At 38.8% G+C, this 16,820-nt stretch overlaps 1 protein-coding gene across 1 annotated transcript; it reads right to left on the bottom strand.

Annotated features, from left to right (window-relative positions):
- Positions 1–755: 755 nt before the first annotated feature.
- On the bottom strand, positions 756–1,262 carry LOC125314902 (pathogenesis-related protein PR-1-like). The gene has a single exon (XM_048278246.1). It carries the CDS (start codon positions 1,260–1,262, stop codon positions 756–758), a length of 507 nt encoding a protein of 168 aa, XP_048134203.1.
- Positions 1,263–16,820: the final 15,558 nt, after the last annotated feature.

The raw sequence follows: 16,820 nt of genomic DNA, 5'->3' as shown, positions 1-16,820 counted from the left end.
CATTTTTCAAAAAAATTGATACTTAAGTAATCCAAAAAAATTAGCACCAAAATGAGCTCCGTATACATATATTTATACTTAAAGTGTCCTTCAGCCCAAGAAAATCTATCGACTTTTCAGACATACCGTGATTAGACAAAAAACAATGATCACACAAAAGGTAAATGTTCTTTGCTTTTTGCTCATAGCTCTTCCATATCTTATCTGCTTTCCTTGTAATACATATGATATTCTGTGATAATTTTTTCCTCACATTACTTGATTTTTGAACCGCTTTATATTGTAAGGATGCTCAGGGAGAAGAAGAATATGAGATTCTTCATCAATGTACCATGGAACAAAGTCTAATAGTCCATTGTACGAGGAAACCTCGGTTATCAAAAAAAAAAAATAAAGTCTAATTATAATGTTCTTGTTCTTTTTTCATCCACTGTTTCAGGTTGTGTTGCATCAACATCGACAACGACAAAGTCGAAAAACCGACATCCCAATTCGAGGCGCTCACTAAGAATAATATGTAAACTTGACTGAGTTGTTACATGTCTATTAGCAAGTTTAGTACGAACATATAAAATATTAACTTATCAAAGAAAATAAAACAAAAACAGAATTAGACGATTGAATATTTTGTATTATAAAATTAATCATACATAAATTGCATGTGTGCCTCACTCCAAAGAGTATCAAAGTACCTCAATTACAAAAATCTTATCCTCACTTTGAACACACCCATAATTTCATCATCATAAAACTGTTCAATAAGGCCTCTCTCCGATGTAATTCCCAGGCGGATCATACTCACAAACCATGAACGTGCCGCCACCGCTGGAGCACACCTCCACAGTGCACCCGACCCTCTTCGTGCTCCTCCACACTATCTGCGTGTAGTGCCCGCACATCTGGCCCCGTGAACACCCGTTGCTCTTGTAGTCGTACCATCGCCGCTCCGAGGCCCACGCCGCCACCGCCTGCCCTGGGCTCCACCCCGTGCCGCTCCCCCAGAATATGTTTTCCCCATAGGGCCCGTTCGAGTGCCTCAAGGCGCAATCTCGCCGCCTCTGGAAGGCCCACTGGCGTGCATAGCCCACGAGGCTTGGGTCCCACACGAGCGGTGGCATCCTGACGGCGGCACGGGCCACGTTGTGGGGGGCAAGGAACTGGTCGGCTAGGCTCGGTCCGGCAGGCTTTCTAGGGAGGGCATGGCATGTTGAGACCAGGAGGAGGAGCGTTAGGGTCAGGACAATCCCCCGATGGGAGCTCATTTCTCCTCAGGTTGGTCCAAGGAAGAATAATTGGGATTTATTGGGTCGTAATAAATAAACTGAAATTGGGAGTAGTTGGATTTCATAAGGTAGAGATTGTCAAAAGGAGAAGGTGGCATGCATGTTCGATAATGATTGCCACATCTTTGGTCTTCGATTACACTGATGATTTAATTTCGGGCATGACAATAATGCAATTGCTCCTACGATTTCGTACTCTCCAACCACATTAATTTATTAGATCGCCCACACATACTTTTTCTTAGCCAAAGAAGGCACCAATAGTTTCAAAGTGCAATCTGGCTTGGCTGAATCGCTGTTGGAGTGACAATCTCCACTGGGCTATGCAGCAAATCAGAGGCAAGCATGTCCATCAAACTATTGCACGGTTCTCCTTTGGCACCTTGTGCCACATTATCTGGACGGAAAGGAACCATATCCTTTTCCATAACCAGACTCATTTTATGCCAGCGATGAAAAAGCATCTTGAGAAGCTGGTTAAAGACAAGGCTTTGAGGTTCAAACATGTGGAAGATACCTCTAGAAACCGGAGGATGCAAGCAAACTGGAGCATCAATCCGATGATCTTTATTTGATATGAGGTTCTTTCCTGGCTTTTTTTGTTTATATTTTGGCCACCTGTTTTGACTTCTTATTTCTCATATGTTTTCTGTTTTTAGGGATACCAGCCCTTTATATTGATCCCACAACACCCTTGCACCCTGTAGTGACATCTACTAATGTCACCATGAGCGCAAGATCTTTCCCTGAGGTGTTGGGCTTCGCTCTTGTAAATCTACATTTTGGTTAAAGTCAATACAAATCTTACATTTACCAAAAAAAAAAAGATTTTCAAAAGTTTAAATGTTCACTAAAAATGCACATAATGTATTTCCATAGCACTCGTAAAAATTAAGGAAAATTTAATCTCACCAATGGGATAATCCGAAAATGGGAGTCCAAGAATTTAGTCCATTGATGCATGTCGACACCTAAATTTTGGCTCTTACTTTCATCATTTATCTCATAATATTAGGGATTGAGCTTGACCCGTAAACGACAATATTGGAATCGCGTAGTTCCTGCATTTGCATTGTATGTGTTCATTATGTGCATTTTTGTGTAGCAATATCATGTCTGCAAATCTCGTTTAAGTTAGCCCGGTGATGAATTGCATTTAAGTTTGCCGGCATTTTTGTGTAGCAATATCGGTGGCCGACGGGATCTCAAGGTAAAAATCAAATCTCTTATTCCCTTCAAATTCAATTGCGTGAGCTTGCAGATGTTCCATTTCGATTTTGTCCGGATATATGTCCCCAAGTGCATTCGTAACTTGAACTGAGAATGCGGAACGTCTTAACTCAAACATGGTTAAATTCGAACCCCCTTTGCGCTTGATTTTGGTTTTAATGTCTTCTCATGTGGAATTGGTGTCAAATACATGTTGTCCAGACTTAGGCCCCATTTATTTCGTGAAAAATTATGGCTTTTTCTTGGATAATGTTTTTGGAAAAGTCATTTGCCAGATAAATTGACGGTAGTTTCCGATTGTCGGCTAATATATGAAAATGAATTGTAAAATATTTGCCGTTGTTTAGTAAGGAAAATCTCATTTGATTTTTTGCGTCGTTGTTTGGCGTAAAATTACCGACATAGACCCAGCCGTCTTACGTGGTACAATCAGCACTAACATGTACAATTCTTATAAAATTTCAATAAAAAATAAAATTTTCTAATAATTATTTTATATTTTATTCATTTCTTTTCTATCTTCTTATTTTTCCTTCTTCCTTTGCCAACACCGGCCAATGACAGCCACACGCAAGCTTGCTGGCCAAGGAAGAAGGGAAAAAGTAAATAAAAAATAATTAAAAAGGGAAAAAATAAATAAAATAAAGAATAAAAATCATTAAAAATAAAAATAATTACAAAAATTGATTTTTTTCAAATTATGAAAAAGAAAGGAAGATAAATGAGTGGAGTGAGGAAAGATGAGAGAAAAAGATTTCATCTTTCATTTTCTCTACTTCTGAAGGTATTTTCTCCATTGGTGAAAAATGTTTTCCTTGACTAGTTTATTTTTTGTGAAGCAAAAGCTAGAAAATCCGAAACTATTTTTCAGAAAGTTATTTTCCTCGAAATAAACAGAGCTTTACTTTGTGGTTTTATTGCACCATATGTGTTGTATGTTTTAGCGTAATTACTTCTAGTTATGTGTTACATGTGCATGTAAACTTGCTCGTATCTGAACTTAGAATAGTAGAATTTTCTTTCGTCAAATAGAATATAAGAATTGAATATTTGTTTTTCCGTGCATATTAGGATTCTCATGAAGCCGCACATCTCTAGGACACTTCAGATCACGTCGTCGCATTTAATTTCTCATTCGCACCTCACATATTTGCTTTTCATCGATAATCATTCATGCCATGTCGATGTCATAGACATTCGTAGTAATCTAGATTTGCATCTTAGAAGAATATCTACTAAACTCATATGTTGAGATTAATTTGTAAAGCTGCATTTTAGGAAAATCACACCTTGAATATTTGCATATTTAGAAAGAAAAAAAAATCCATATTGGCATCTCTTAAAAAAAAAATGAGTTCATCTTTGCATCTTTAAGAACATAAATAGAAGGAAAATTTTTCAAATAGGGACCCGAAACGGAATTATTTTCTCAAAAAATAGCCCAAAGTGGACTTTACTTCAAATTATGGCCTAAAATGACTGCATAGATCTAAGCTCACCGACCAGCCAAATATTTGCCCGCCAGCGAGCATGCGGTATTCTCGACGGCCAGAATAGGTAAAAACTAAAAATCCCTCAAAACGAAAAAATAAAAAAATCTTATTCGTTCTTCTATGTTGTTGGAGCACCCAAATGCTCTACGTAGTTGGAGCACAAACAGAAAAACACCGAGAAACCCGCAATCGCTTGTTCCTTCGTTCGTTCACGTCTTCTTCCTTTCTTTCTGGCCTTCATTTCTTTCCAACGAAGAAAATAAAGCTCGAGTAAAGCCCACGTTCGTCAATCAGATATTCACGTGTAACATGAGGTCCTCGATTCTTCATTGCCTTTTTCAGATTTGCAATTTTTTTTTAATTTTCCACTCACGTTCAACCGAGGTTCTTCATCGCCTTGGACGACTAAGGCTGCATTTGATTCAGCTTTCCCAAGCAATTTTGGGCCAATGCTGAGGCATTTGTTAAGTCTTTTCAAGGGACATTTGACCAAATGCTGACCTTGAAAAAATTAAGGATGGGTTTGGTTCAACTTTGGAAATGGGTTTTAGGAAAATGCAAATACCTTTAACTTAAGGGGTTTTGAGAAAATGCAAATGGCATTTGATAAAAAAATTTCTTTGAAAAACAACTTTGGGCTAACTAGTGTTTAGCAAAAGAAATTTAAAAATGGGCTTTCTACCATATTTATTTAAATAGAACAAAAAAAGAAAATCCAAACCCCAAGGTTACGGCTGCCGGCAAGCAAGATCTAGCTAGCCGGAGGTCGTGGGCCGAGCTCGCCGGTGGTCAAACAAACCCCAGGGAGGGACGCCCGGGTTGCCCAACCACCAGCGGCCGTTGCACGGGCGTCATGCGACCCTAGCGACGAGGCTTGAGGTCGCGTGACCTCGGGAGACCGTCCGGCTTGTTGGCAACTGTAGGTTGAGGCCACCATGGGTTGAGCGAACCCTGCGGAGGGCCGCCTAGGTCTTGCGACCACCGGCGGCCATCGCCTAGGCATCGCGCAACCCCGGCGATGAGGCCCGAGGTTGCGTGACTTCAAGAGATCGTCCCTTAGGTCACGCGACCCCCGGCGACCCTCGCCTGGGCTTACGCAGCCCAGGTGACAACCACCGGGGGTCACCCCAACCTAGGCGACCTTGGGCGACGGTTGCGGTTGCAGATCTATCTAGCCAACCTCGGATCTAGTTGGCCAACGGCCGTGACCTTGGGTTTGAATTTTTTTTATTTAAGAAATAATATAACAAAAATGATGGCCAAAATTGAAATTCAAAAAAATAAGTGAGGGTAGGTTTGGAAGAAAAAATCATAGCTCAGCATTTAGCCAAATCTTGGAAGCTTCAATGCTGGTAGGAACTAGCATTGAACTTTCAGCATTCCCAATGCCAACTTTTATTCAAAAGTCTCATGAGAATGGTTGTCAAACACCTTGTATTTTTCCCAAAGGGCTTTGACACTATAATGGGCTTTGGGAAAGTTGAACCAAACCCACTCTAAAGCGCACTAGCATTGAGCTTTCAGCATTTTCGGAATGCCAAAAGCCCAATTAATGAAAATTAATCAATTACTTATATTGCTCTCGAAACCTTACTGAAAATCCATTTTTAGCCCTTTTTTAAAAGTGAGAAGTTCTTGTCATCTTCTTCGTCAAGCTGGTTGGCGAACAACCAGCGAAGGGCCGGCGAGGGCAGATCTGGCCGGCAAAACGCACCCTAAATTATCCCTAAAAAAAATGGAAAAACGTTTGCCGTTTGGTTATATGGTGCGATAATGTAACATAGTCCCGCTTCTTCCGTTACGCACGTCCGGTGCAGTGCTCTGAATCTGAATGTTCCTCACCATTCTCGGAATCAGAAATGAGACATCGCTCCCGACCAAACCGAACCAGTTCCGATGCTGCTTCATCTCCCCCGAAAGCTGCTCTCTGCATTCCCTGAATCCCCCAAATCCCTTCGTGTCCCTCCGTCTCTTTAGCAACTCCTGAAACTCCCGGCAACCTCTTCGTTTCTTGATCTTATACTCTTCACACTCTCATCCTATAAATCCACACCTCAGGCTCGCGTCAAGGCCATTCTCTCTCTCGTTCCCGACAAAACAGCCATGACCTACAACCCAAAGCTCCACTGCTGCGGCGTCGTGGAGTTGGTCCCTCCTCCACAGCCCCCCGCCAAGCCCTCCAACAAGCGACGTCTGATTACCGATTCTGCCCAGGTGGAGAGGACGACTCAGAGCTCATACTGCGACGGGTTCAGCGAGTTCACGACCCGGTTCGACAAGAAGCACAAGGCCGAGGGGTTCGTGGAAAGGACCACGGGGCGCTCGGGCTTCAAGGAGGAGGTGAAGTACAAGTCCACCGTGAAGGTGGACGACAAGTGGAGTGGGTGCACCGACGAGTACACGACCCAAGTGAAGTTCGAGAGGGTTACTACTTACCCAACCACCGCCAAGGCCGTTCCCAAGTCTAAGAACAAGCGCGTCGGTTACCATTGATCGGCCGTCGCTCTTGGGTCTGAAGCTTTCTCTCTCTACTGCTTTTTCTTTTTCTCGCTAGGTTATGCTTCGGTTGGGGATGTAAGTGATGGAATGAATTGTGATGTTAACGCCACTTTTTCGTAGTTCCCGGATTAATGACATTCTCTTTATCTCTCGGCCTCTCCTTTTTCTTGCAATTCTTTTTGGGAGCCATATCACCGCCATGCAAATTGCAAAGAAGAGGAATCTTAATGATAAATGTTAAGATTAGGATTCCAAGTTTATTTTGGCGCTTTGCATTGGGGTATGTGGTTAATGTTGTCAATAGATGTAGGCAAAGGAGCCTTTTTGACTCAAAAAGCGGACCAATAAGAAGATTACACGGAGTGGTTTGATGAATTCCGCAAGGAGTTTTTTTCTTTAAGTTGGTGCTAGTGAACTAGATTACAAAGTTGATAATCAGAGCCTATAAAATACTCTTTAATGGTTGTTTTTTCGAGAGATTCTTGGTGGATGGACTTTGCACGGCTTCCTACTTGGAGGATATACCTCACCAACAACGCTAAGACGTCGGATAACGTTGCTAACAAATCTGTTTTAATAATATTTGATCATCCATGTTATGTTTGTTCGAGTGAGTAATAGTTAACTTGATAGAAGAGAGAAACTTGGTGGATGCACTTAATATGGATCTCTACTTTGTGGATAAACCTCCATCAACAACAATAAGATGTCGTTCCTGACAAATCTATGTTAAATGCTATTTGGTTGTCCATGTTATATAATCTATGTTAAACACTATTTGGTTATTCATGTCATATTTGAGTTGATGGTTAACTTAATTTTTTTTTAACAAATTGAGTATTTTAGGGTTTTGAAATTTGAGAAAAGTGGATAATATCTTTTGAATTTTTCTAAAGGAACTCGATCTTTAGCTCGAAGCGGTCACAAGAACTGATCCAAAAAAAAAAAAAAAGAATCAGCCACGAGTGAATATTTTGATCCGGTTCTTTTACATTGATCAAGTTTGGGCCAACGGATCAGACCTAGAAAAGTTAGGCGCAAATTTTTTCAGAAGTGGCAGTATCGTGGTGCCTACACTATGGTTGTTTGTGTGATGGGAGTCTAACTATTGGAGCCGGGATAAAATGCTATCGCGCTACCAATGCATCAATAAATAGTTCCAAAATTTTAAAAATAGAAGAACCCTAGTGTTTATTATACAATGGTTCAAGCTGTTTCCAAATGAACCACACTTACAATGTCCTGACTTCTCATATAAAAGTAGCAATTTAACCTTAATTATTACTACATTTGTCGCCTTAGGTTGACATTCTCGATATCAAGAGAAAAAGGACAAAATCCTTACCCTTCTAAAGTATTTTATCTCTAAGAAATCCACTTGTCCCCAGTGAAGGAACTTCTCCCTTTGCGCTCCCTCGTAGCTTATTCACCATATAGATCTCTCGAAAAACACCCAAGTAAACCATGTTAAGGTCCGCAAACCAAACGAAAAGCAGGCTTCAACAAAAGGGTGTCGAGACAGATGAAGTTTCCCCTTGTTAGGAGGAGCGTGGGCCGGCCCTAAATTTCACTTTGCGAATAGCTTTCCAAAGCAAAGGCCTTTCAACCGCTCCACTGATTTTCCACATTTGCAGTCAAAGCAAAAGACTATCAAATTCTCTCTTGCCAATATCTTCAAAACTTGTAAAATAGTAAAGAAAAAGATTATTTGTTCGATGCATTTAGCAATGCCTGCTGTCCATCGACAACAATTAGTAGTCGAATACCATTGGAAGAAAATATTTGTAAATGATATTTCGTTACCTAGTATATTTGTGAGGGGGAGATTCGTGGTAGATGCCACCCGATATTTAGTTTTCTTGGATGAAATTAAGTAATTTTTGTTAATTATATTGAGTGTGTTGGGGTTTTGGAATTTGAAAAAGTTGATAATATCTTTTGAATTTTTTTGAAAGGAACTTGGGCTTTATCCCGAATCGGCCTCAAATGAATAATTTCAATTTGGTTCCTTTGCATTTATCAAGTTGGGCCTACAGATTAGGCCTAGCAAAGTTTAGCCTAATTTGTTCAGAACTGACAGTAACGTTGGTGGCAATACTATGGCTATTAGTGTGACGGAACTCTTAACTATTGGAGCCGGGACCAAATGCTACCAAGCTACCAACACATCAATAAAAAGTTCCTAAGTTTAAAACATTGAAGAGCCCTAGGGTTTAGTATCCAATGGTTCAAGCTTTTTCCAAACGAACCGCACTAGCAATGTCCTAACTTCCCCTTGTCAGGAGGAGCGCGGGCCCCACTCATTTGAGAGAGCAAGTGGCCCTAACTTTCACTTTATGAACAGCTTTCCAAAACAAAATGCCTTTCGACCATTCCACTCATTTTCAAAACTTGAAAAATAACAAGCAAGAGATTCTTGGTTGATGCATTTAGTACGACTTGCGACTTGGTGGATAAGCCTCCATTGTCAACGACAACTAGCAGTTGAATTTCATTGTTGACAAATATCTTTAAACGAAATTTTGTTTCCTCCTATATTTAAGTGAGTGATAGCTAACTTGATATGAGGGGGAGATTCTTGGTGGATGCTAGCGCGAAATTTCGTTTCCTTGGATGAAACTAAGTAATTTATGTTTTTGGAATTCCAAAACGTGGATAATATCTTTCATATATTTTAAATAAACTCGGGCTATGGCCTGAAGTAGCCCCAAGTGAATAATTTTGACTTGATTTTTTTTTTTTCATTTATCAAGTTGGCCCTACACCTAGAAAAGTTAGACCCAATTTGTTTAGAAGCGGTAATATCGTGGTGGCCACACGATGGTAGTTAGTGTGATGAGAGTATAACTATTGGAGCCGAGATAAAATGCTATCAAGCTACCAACGCATTAATAAATAGTTCCAAAATTTCAAACGTTGGAGAGTCCTAGTGCTTATTATCTCATGGTTTAAGCTATTTCCAAATGAAACACCACACTTGCAATGTCCTAGCTTCTCATATAAAGGCGGCAATTAACCTTAGTACTTCTTTTGTCACCTTAGGCTGACATTCTCAATATCAAGCAAGAAAAAAAAATACAAAACCCTTACCCTTCTAGGGTATAATATGTCAAATAATCCACCTATACCTAGCGAAGGACCTTTTCCCCATGCCAGTGCATCCGGCCTCCCTCGTAGCTATCGACAAGATATCTCATGAAAAAGACCAAAGTAAACCATGTTGAGTTCCTCGGACCAAACAAAACTCAGGCAAAACATGTGGAAACAGATGAGGTTTTCCCGTGGTAGGAGGAGCATGGGCTCCACCGATTTTTCATAGTCTCAGTCAAAGCAAAGGTCTGTCAAATTATCTCTTTCCAATATCTTCAAAGCTTGTAAAATAATAAAGAAGATTCTTGGTCAATGCAGTTTGTACGGCTTACTAGTTGATAGATGAACCTCCATTGACAGTAATTAATCGTTGAATAACATTGGTAACATATACTTTTAAACAATACTTCGTTTCCTACTACATTTCGCAAGAAATTTGGTTACCTTTGGATGGAATTAAGTACTTTTTGGTAATTATTTGAGTATGTTTGGTTTTCAAATTCTAAAAAGTGGATAATATCTTCTGAATTTTTTTCTAGAGGAACTCGGGCTTTGGCCCAAATTGGCCCCAAGTGAATAATTTCGATCTGATTCTTTTCTGTTCATCGAGTTGGTGCTACGGATTTGGCCTAGAAAAGTTACGCGCAATTTGTTCAGAAGTGCAATATGGTGGTGGCTACACTATAGCTGTTAGTATGACGGGAGTCTAATTTATTGGAGCCGGAATAAAATGCTATCCAGCTACCAACGCATCAATAAATAGTTCTAAAGTTTCAAACATTGAATAGCTCTAGTGTTTACTAGTTGATGGTTCAAGTTAATTTCCAAATCAGCCTCGCTTGTGATATCCTAACTTCTCATATAAAAGTAATAGTTTAACCTTACTACTCCAGTTGACATTCTCAATATCAAGAGAAAAAGGACAAAATCTGTACCCATCAAGATTATCTTATTTCAAATAATCCACCTGCTCCCTTGTGCTTATGCATAATATATCTCATGAAGAAGATCCCCATGTCAAATGAAAAACAGGCTTCAACAAAACAGTGTTGAGACAAGTGAGGTTTTCCCTGTTAGGAAGAGTGTGGGCCCCTCTAATTTGAGAGAGAAAGTGGCCCTAACTTCCACTTTACGAGTAGCTTTCCAAAACAAAGGCATTTCAACCATTCCATTGGTTTTCCATATCATCGGTCAAAGCGAAGGATTGTCGGGATTCACTCTAGTCAATATCTTCAAAACTTGTAGAGTAATAAAAGAAGAAATTATTGATCGATGCTTTTAGTACGGCTTGCTACTTGGTGTCTAAGGGCGTGCATAATAACGCTTTTGAAGCAAAAATTTATTTGGTAACGTAACTTTTAAAATAGAAATTTGTTTGGTTCACAACTTTAAATTTTTACTTCTAAAACAAATTTTTACTTCAGAAGTGATTTATGCAGTACTTTTGAAAAGTAAAAAAAACTACTTGTCACTATTAGAAGCTATTTTTTTCCTTTTTCACTCCTCCCTCTTCATATTTTCTTTTGTTTATGCTCTCTCTCTCTCTCTCTCTCTCTCTCTCTCTCTGTGTACTCTCGAGAGAGAGATGCTAGCCAGGTTGACCCGGTCCAAAAATATATTTAATAATAAAAATAATAAAAAGGAAATTTTGAAAAAAATAATTAAAAAGTATAAAAAAAATTCATAAAAAAATTCCAAAAGTACTAAAAAAATTCAAAAAAAATTCCTGAGTTCTTAAAAAAATCATAATAAATAAAAAAATTCATGAAAAATCATTAAAATCATTAAAAAATCTGAAATTTTTGAAAATTCCAAAAAAAAAAATCTCAAAAAATAGGAAATGGTCACAATCAACTGGCCAGGACCTATGTTGGATTTTTTTTACCCTCGATCTTTCCAAATTGATGATGTTGCCCTTCTTGGCAAATTGTCTCCAATTTCTCCCAAATCACCCATGAACTCTAATCATATATTCTCTAAGCCCTTAGGGCTATATTAGGGAAGCCTTGATTTGTATTGATGTACTTTATCTGTGCACTTGATTGCACATTTATTTTATTGAATGTGATTGGTAGGATTAGTCTTCCGACTTGCATGAAAACCCGTTAGTATTTGCATATAACCTTTCTTGAATAAAATGCATTTTAGGTTAGCATCAATAATTTCTCATAAAAATTTTGTCCTGTTATCAAACATATTTCTTTGATCAGAAAGCAACTTCTAAAGTAAAAGTAGAAAAATCAACTTCTGCTTCGGAAGTTATTTCAGAAGCATAAGTGTTATCATGCGCACCCTAAACCCCCATCAACAACAATTAGTAGTTAAATAACATTGGTAGTGAACATTTTTAAATGATGTTCCGTTACCAGTTATGTTTAAGTGGTGATAGCTAATTTCATGTGAGGAGACTCTTGGTGGATGCCTCGTGAAATGTTGTTCCCTCGGATGAAATTAAGTAATTTTTGTTAACTCTGTTGAGTATGTCAAGGTTTTGGAATTTGAACTAGTGGATGATATCTTTTGAATTTTTATAAAGAGAATCAGCCTCAAGTGAATAATTTCGATCCAGTCTTTTTCATTTATCAAGTTGGGTCTACGCCTAAAAAAGTTAGGCCCAATTTGTTCGAAAGTGACAGTATTATGGTGGCTACACTATGGATGTTAGTGTAACGTGAGTCTTAACTACTGGAGCCGGAATCAAATGCTATCAAACTACCAATGCATCAAATAAATAGTTCCAAAATTTCCAACATTGAAGAGCCCTAATGTTCACTATCCGTTCAAGCCATTTTCAAATGAAACGGCACTTATAGGGCCTTAGCTTCTCATATAAAAGTAGCGATTTAACCTTATTACTCCATTTGCCAGCTTATGTTAACATTCTCAAATATCAACAGAAAAAAAACCAAAAATTCTTTCTCTTCCATAGTATACTATTTCAAATAATCCATCTGTCCCAAATGAAGGAACTTTTCTCTATGCTAGTGCATCCAGGCTCTCAAAACAGAGGCCTTTCAACCATTCCACTTATTTTTCATATTCTCGGTCAAAGCAAAGAACCGTCGGATCTTCTCTTGCAAATATCTTCAGAACTTGGAAAATAATAAAGTAAAAGATTCTTGGTCGATACATTGAGTATGGCCTGCTGCTTGACAACAATTAGTAGTTGAATAATATTGGGAACAAGTATTTTGAAACGATATTTCATTGCCTACATATTAGAGTAAGTGATGGTTAACTTGATATGAGGGGGAGATTCTTCGTGGATGTCACACCAAATTTGTTTCCTTGGATGAAATTAAGTGATTTTTTTGTTAATTATATTGAGCATGTTAAGGGTTTTGAAGCTTGAAAAAGTGGGAAATATCTTCTGAATTTTTTAAAGGAATTTGGGCTTTAGCTTGACTCGGCTCCATGTGAATAACTTCGATTGGGTACTTTTTCATTTGTCAAGTTGGGCCTACAGATCATGCCTAGAAAAGTTAGGCCCAATTTGTTTGGCTTGGGCCGAAAAAATAATTCTATTACCAACAAATTGCCCCTTCTTGCTAGGGGTGAGCATAGTTCCGGGGTAGAATCGAGAACCGCAGAACCGAATCGACGGTTCCGGCCTGGTTCCCAATTCTGTTGTGCTCGGGATCGATTCCCGATTTTGCCTTTTTAGGAACCGTCGGTTCCTGGTTCTACCCTAGAATTGAATCGAAATCGAAACCCGAACTGGAACCTAAATGTATAAACAAGAAACCTAGCTTTTTATTTTCTTGTTTCTAATTTCTACTCTTCCTCGGATTGCACGATGAGGCGATGTAGACCTCTTTTCTCACTTCTTCCTCTCACTCCCCAGCCCTTCCCTCGACGATGACGACCCTTCCCTCTCTGTCCACAACCTCATCATTTGTCGGCACCCACACCTCCGACGACCTCTTGGTGCCTTCCCTCAATGACGACCCTTCCCCCAATGTCCCTCAAGAGGCCATCCCTCGGCGTCCACTGGGCTCGGCTCCCTCCCCAGCCCTTTGACGCGTCGACGACAACCCTTCCCTCAATGTCAATTGCATCTTCTCGATACCACACCTCCGAAATTACAGTCTTCACTATTTCTTTTGGTCTCTTGGTCGATTTGGGGTGTGCCCTCTTCTTGATTTTGAGTTCTTGATTAGCGCAAGTAGAAAGCCTGTTGTGCGAGTTGGTTCATTCGTGAGATTTGAGTTTTAATTGGGTTTCTATGGGGGATAGTGAGCTTGTGTTAATTTGGGTTAATCCGATTGGGTTTATTGCTTGCTACCATTATTTCTTATTAGTCTTTCCATAAATCGAGTTTTTGTATGTAGGGACTTGATTGTTGTTTGGTAGAGTGAGCATCTTCTTAGGTGGAGGTTGAGACTTTGTCTGTTCTCTTGGCTGTTTTCGATCTAATGCAATGCATTTCAGCTGCTTGTTATTTCTTTTTAGCTCGAGTGAATGGAAGAGAGAGTCAATTTGAGATTTGGTAAATGCTTATAGCCTATTCCAGTTGTGTCACCTTTCTAACACAAATTACACATGGAAATATTAAGTAGCATGATATGTAAATGCTTCTTTGAAGATTGCCCATAGCCTATTCAGAAAAGAACATAGTTTCATATTGCCAATGCCATAACTATGTTGAATACTTTTTATGTTCGCAAAAGAGCAATCCCGCTTTAATTTTGCTGAAGTCGAGAGATTCTATGTTGTGTGACCAAAATGATGTATTTAGAAGTTATTTCTTATGAGATTCTTTGTGACGGTTTCTTGTCACTTCGCTATTTCCGGGAAATTGTTATTTACTTGCTTTGGGATGAAAAGAGAGGAGGAAAAGCTAGCCTCTGTATGAAATATGGAATTTGATCTTTGCATTTACGTCATGCTTTTTCCAGTGTTCATATTATATTGGTTGTAATTGGGCATTGCATTTCCAATTCATTACTTTTATTTTGTTACATGTGAAGTTAATGTATCAAGATAACTTGTCAATGGAGGTGGAGGGACTTGAGGAGATGACTCCGGACACCGAATTAGGATTGTCAACCAATGAAGGTGGAGAAGAGCCATCCTTGACCATGGGTGCGAGGGCGACAAACAAGGTACTTGGTGCTGATCTTCCTCCTCATGATAAGAAAAATACGTCTAACGTTTGGGATCACTTTGCAAAAATCATAAATGAGAAGACTGGAAAAGCAAATAACATGAAGTGTATGCATTGTGGGGTTCAGTTAAAGTACAGTGTTTCTAATGGTACTTCTTCGATGAGGAAGCATTTGGTAACATGCAAGAGGTTTCCTTGCAATGTAGATAAGAGACAAGAATATTTTGCACCGCGTAATAACAACGTAGATGGCAAGGTAGGGGGAGATCCCGGTACTGGTAATGTCTTATCGACTTGGACGTTTGATCAAGATCGTTATAGTCAAAAGCTTGCTCAGTTCATCATAGTTGATGAACAATCCTCTTCGTTGGTGGAGCGTGTTGCATTTCGTGAGTATATCGATCAGTTACAACCTCTTTTCAAGCATATATCACGATTTACAGTGGCTAGAGATTGCATGAAATTATATTTTAGTGAAAGAACTTGCTTAAAGACTTACTTTGGTAAGTATAATTCGAGGATTGCACTCACCACTAATACATGGACTTCCATTCAAAGCATAAATTATTTGTGTCTCACTACACATTTTATAGATGCAAATTGGAAGTTGCATAAAAGGATCATCAATTTTGTGGTAAAGCATAGTCACAAGGGTAGGGAGATTGGGAAATGGTGGAGAAATGCATCTACGAGTGGGGAATAGAAAAAAATGTGTCCACAATCACCGCAAATAATGCTAGTTCGAATGATCTTGTAATTGATTATTTGAAAGATAAACTTTCAAAAGAATGGTCATTAATCTTAGATGGCAAAGTCTTGCACATGAAGTGCAATGATCATATATTGAACTTGATTGTGAGAGATGGCTTGTCTAAGGTAGCTACTTCTATTGAACGTGTTCGAAACGTGATTAAATATGTGAGGAGCTCTCTCATGAGAGCCAAAACATTTCAATCTTGCATTGAGAGTGAAAGGATCGCTTACAAAGGTTATGTTTGTCTTAACGTCACCACTAGATGGAACTCTACTTATCTTATGTTAAACACCGCCATAAAGTTCGGAAAAGCCTTTGAAAGGATGGAAGAAGAGGATTTGTCTTTCGTAGGTGAGCTTAACCATGATCTTCCTAAAGACGATGATTGGAAAAATGCCATTATTCTTTCCGATTTTCTAGAACAATTTTATAAAGCCACCAAAGTGATGTTGGGGAGTTCATATGTTACTTCAAATGGTTATTTCGAGGGGATAGATGCTTTGTCCAAATATTTGAAAAACGCAACGGATTCTTTGGATCCTAAGCTTGGACTTATGGGAAAGACAATGAAAGAGAAATTTGACAAATATTATGAGAATTTAGATAAGGTGAATATGCTGGTGTTGATTGCTATTGTGTTGGATCCTATAAAAAAGTTAAATTATGTGAATTTCTGTTATCGACAAATTTATGATGATGAATCGAGAATCAATGAAATGTATGATAAGGTGAAGAAAGCATTGGAGCAGTTGTATGAATTTTATGAGCAATCTTTTGCTTCAAGCAATCAAAACTGTGGTGGCCAAAGTCCGAGTGCTAAGTTGTAGTTCCAATTTCGTTAGTAATGAAACTAGTAGTAAGTATGACATCCAAGTTTGGTAGAGAACGTATATACTCTCAAAGAAAAAAGCGCACGATGGCAACAAATCTGAGCTTGATCAGTATTTTTAAGATAAAGATGAAGAGACTCTTGATCTTGATCTTCTAATATGGTGGAAGACTACCAACTCAACATATAAAATTCTATCTTTGATGGATCGAGACGTTTTGTCTATTCCCGTAACTACCATTGCTTCGGAGTCAACTTTTAGTATATCGGGTCGTGTGCTTGATGGCTTTCAAAGTTCATTGACTCCTAAAGTTGTGGAAGTTTTGCTTTGTACTCAAGATTGGTTAAGAGCCGTTCGTATGCCGATTAACATTGAAGAGTGCATTGAGAATGCTGAAATGTTTGAGTCGGGTAAGTGATGTTTATATGTTTATATATTGTAATTGCTTTATATATATTTCGAATGAACACTCTATTTAATCTATTCTCTTTTTTTTTAGATATGAATTGTCTTAATGAAGATATTATCCTTGGT

This window comes from Rhodamnia argentea, chromosome 4 (genome assembly GCF_020921035.1).
Source record: "Rhodamnia argentea isolate NSW1041297 chromosome 4, ASM2092103v1, whole genome shotgun sequence".
In the NCBI taxonomy this organism is placed as follows: domain Eukaryota; kingdom Viridiplantae; phylum Streptophyta; class Magnoliopsida; order Myrtales; family Myrtaceae; genus Rhodamnia; species Rhodamnia argentea.
This window is presented reverse-complemented; position numbering and strand designations above follow the sequence as displayed.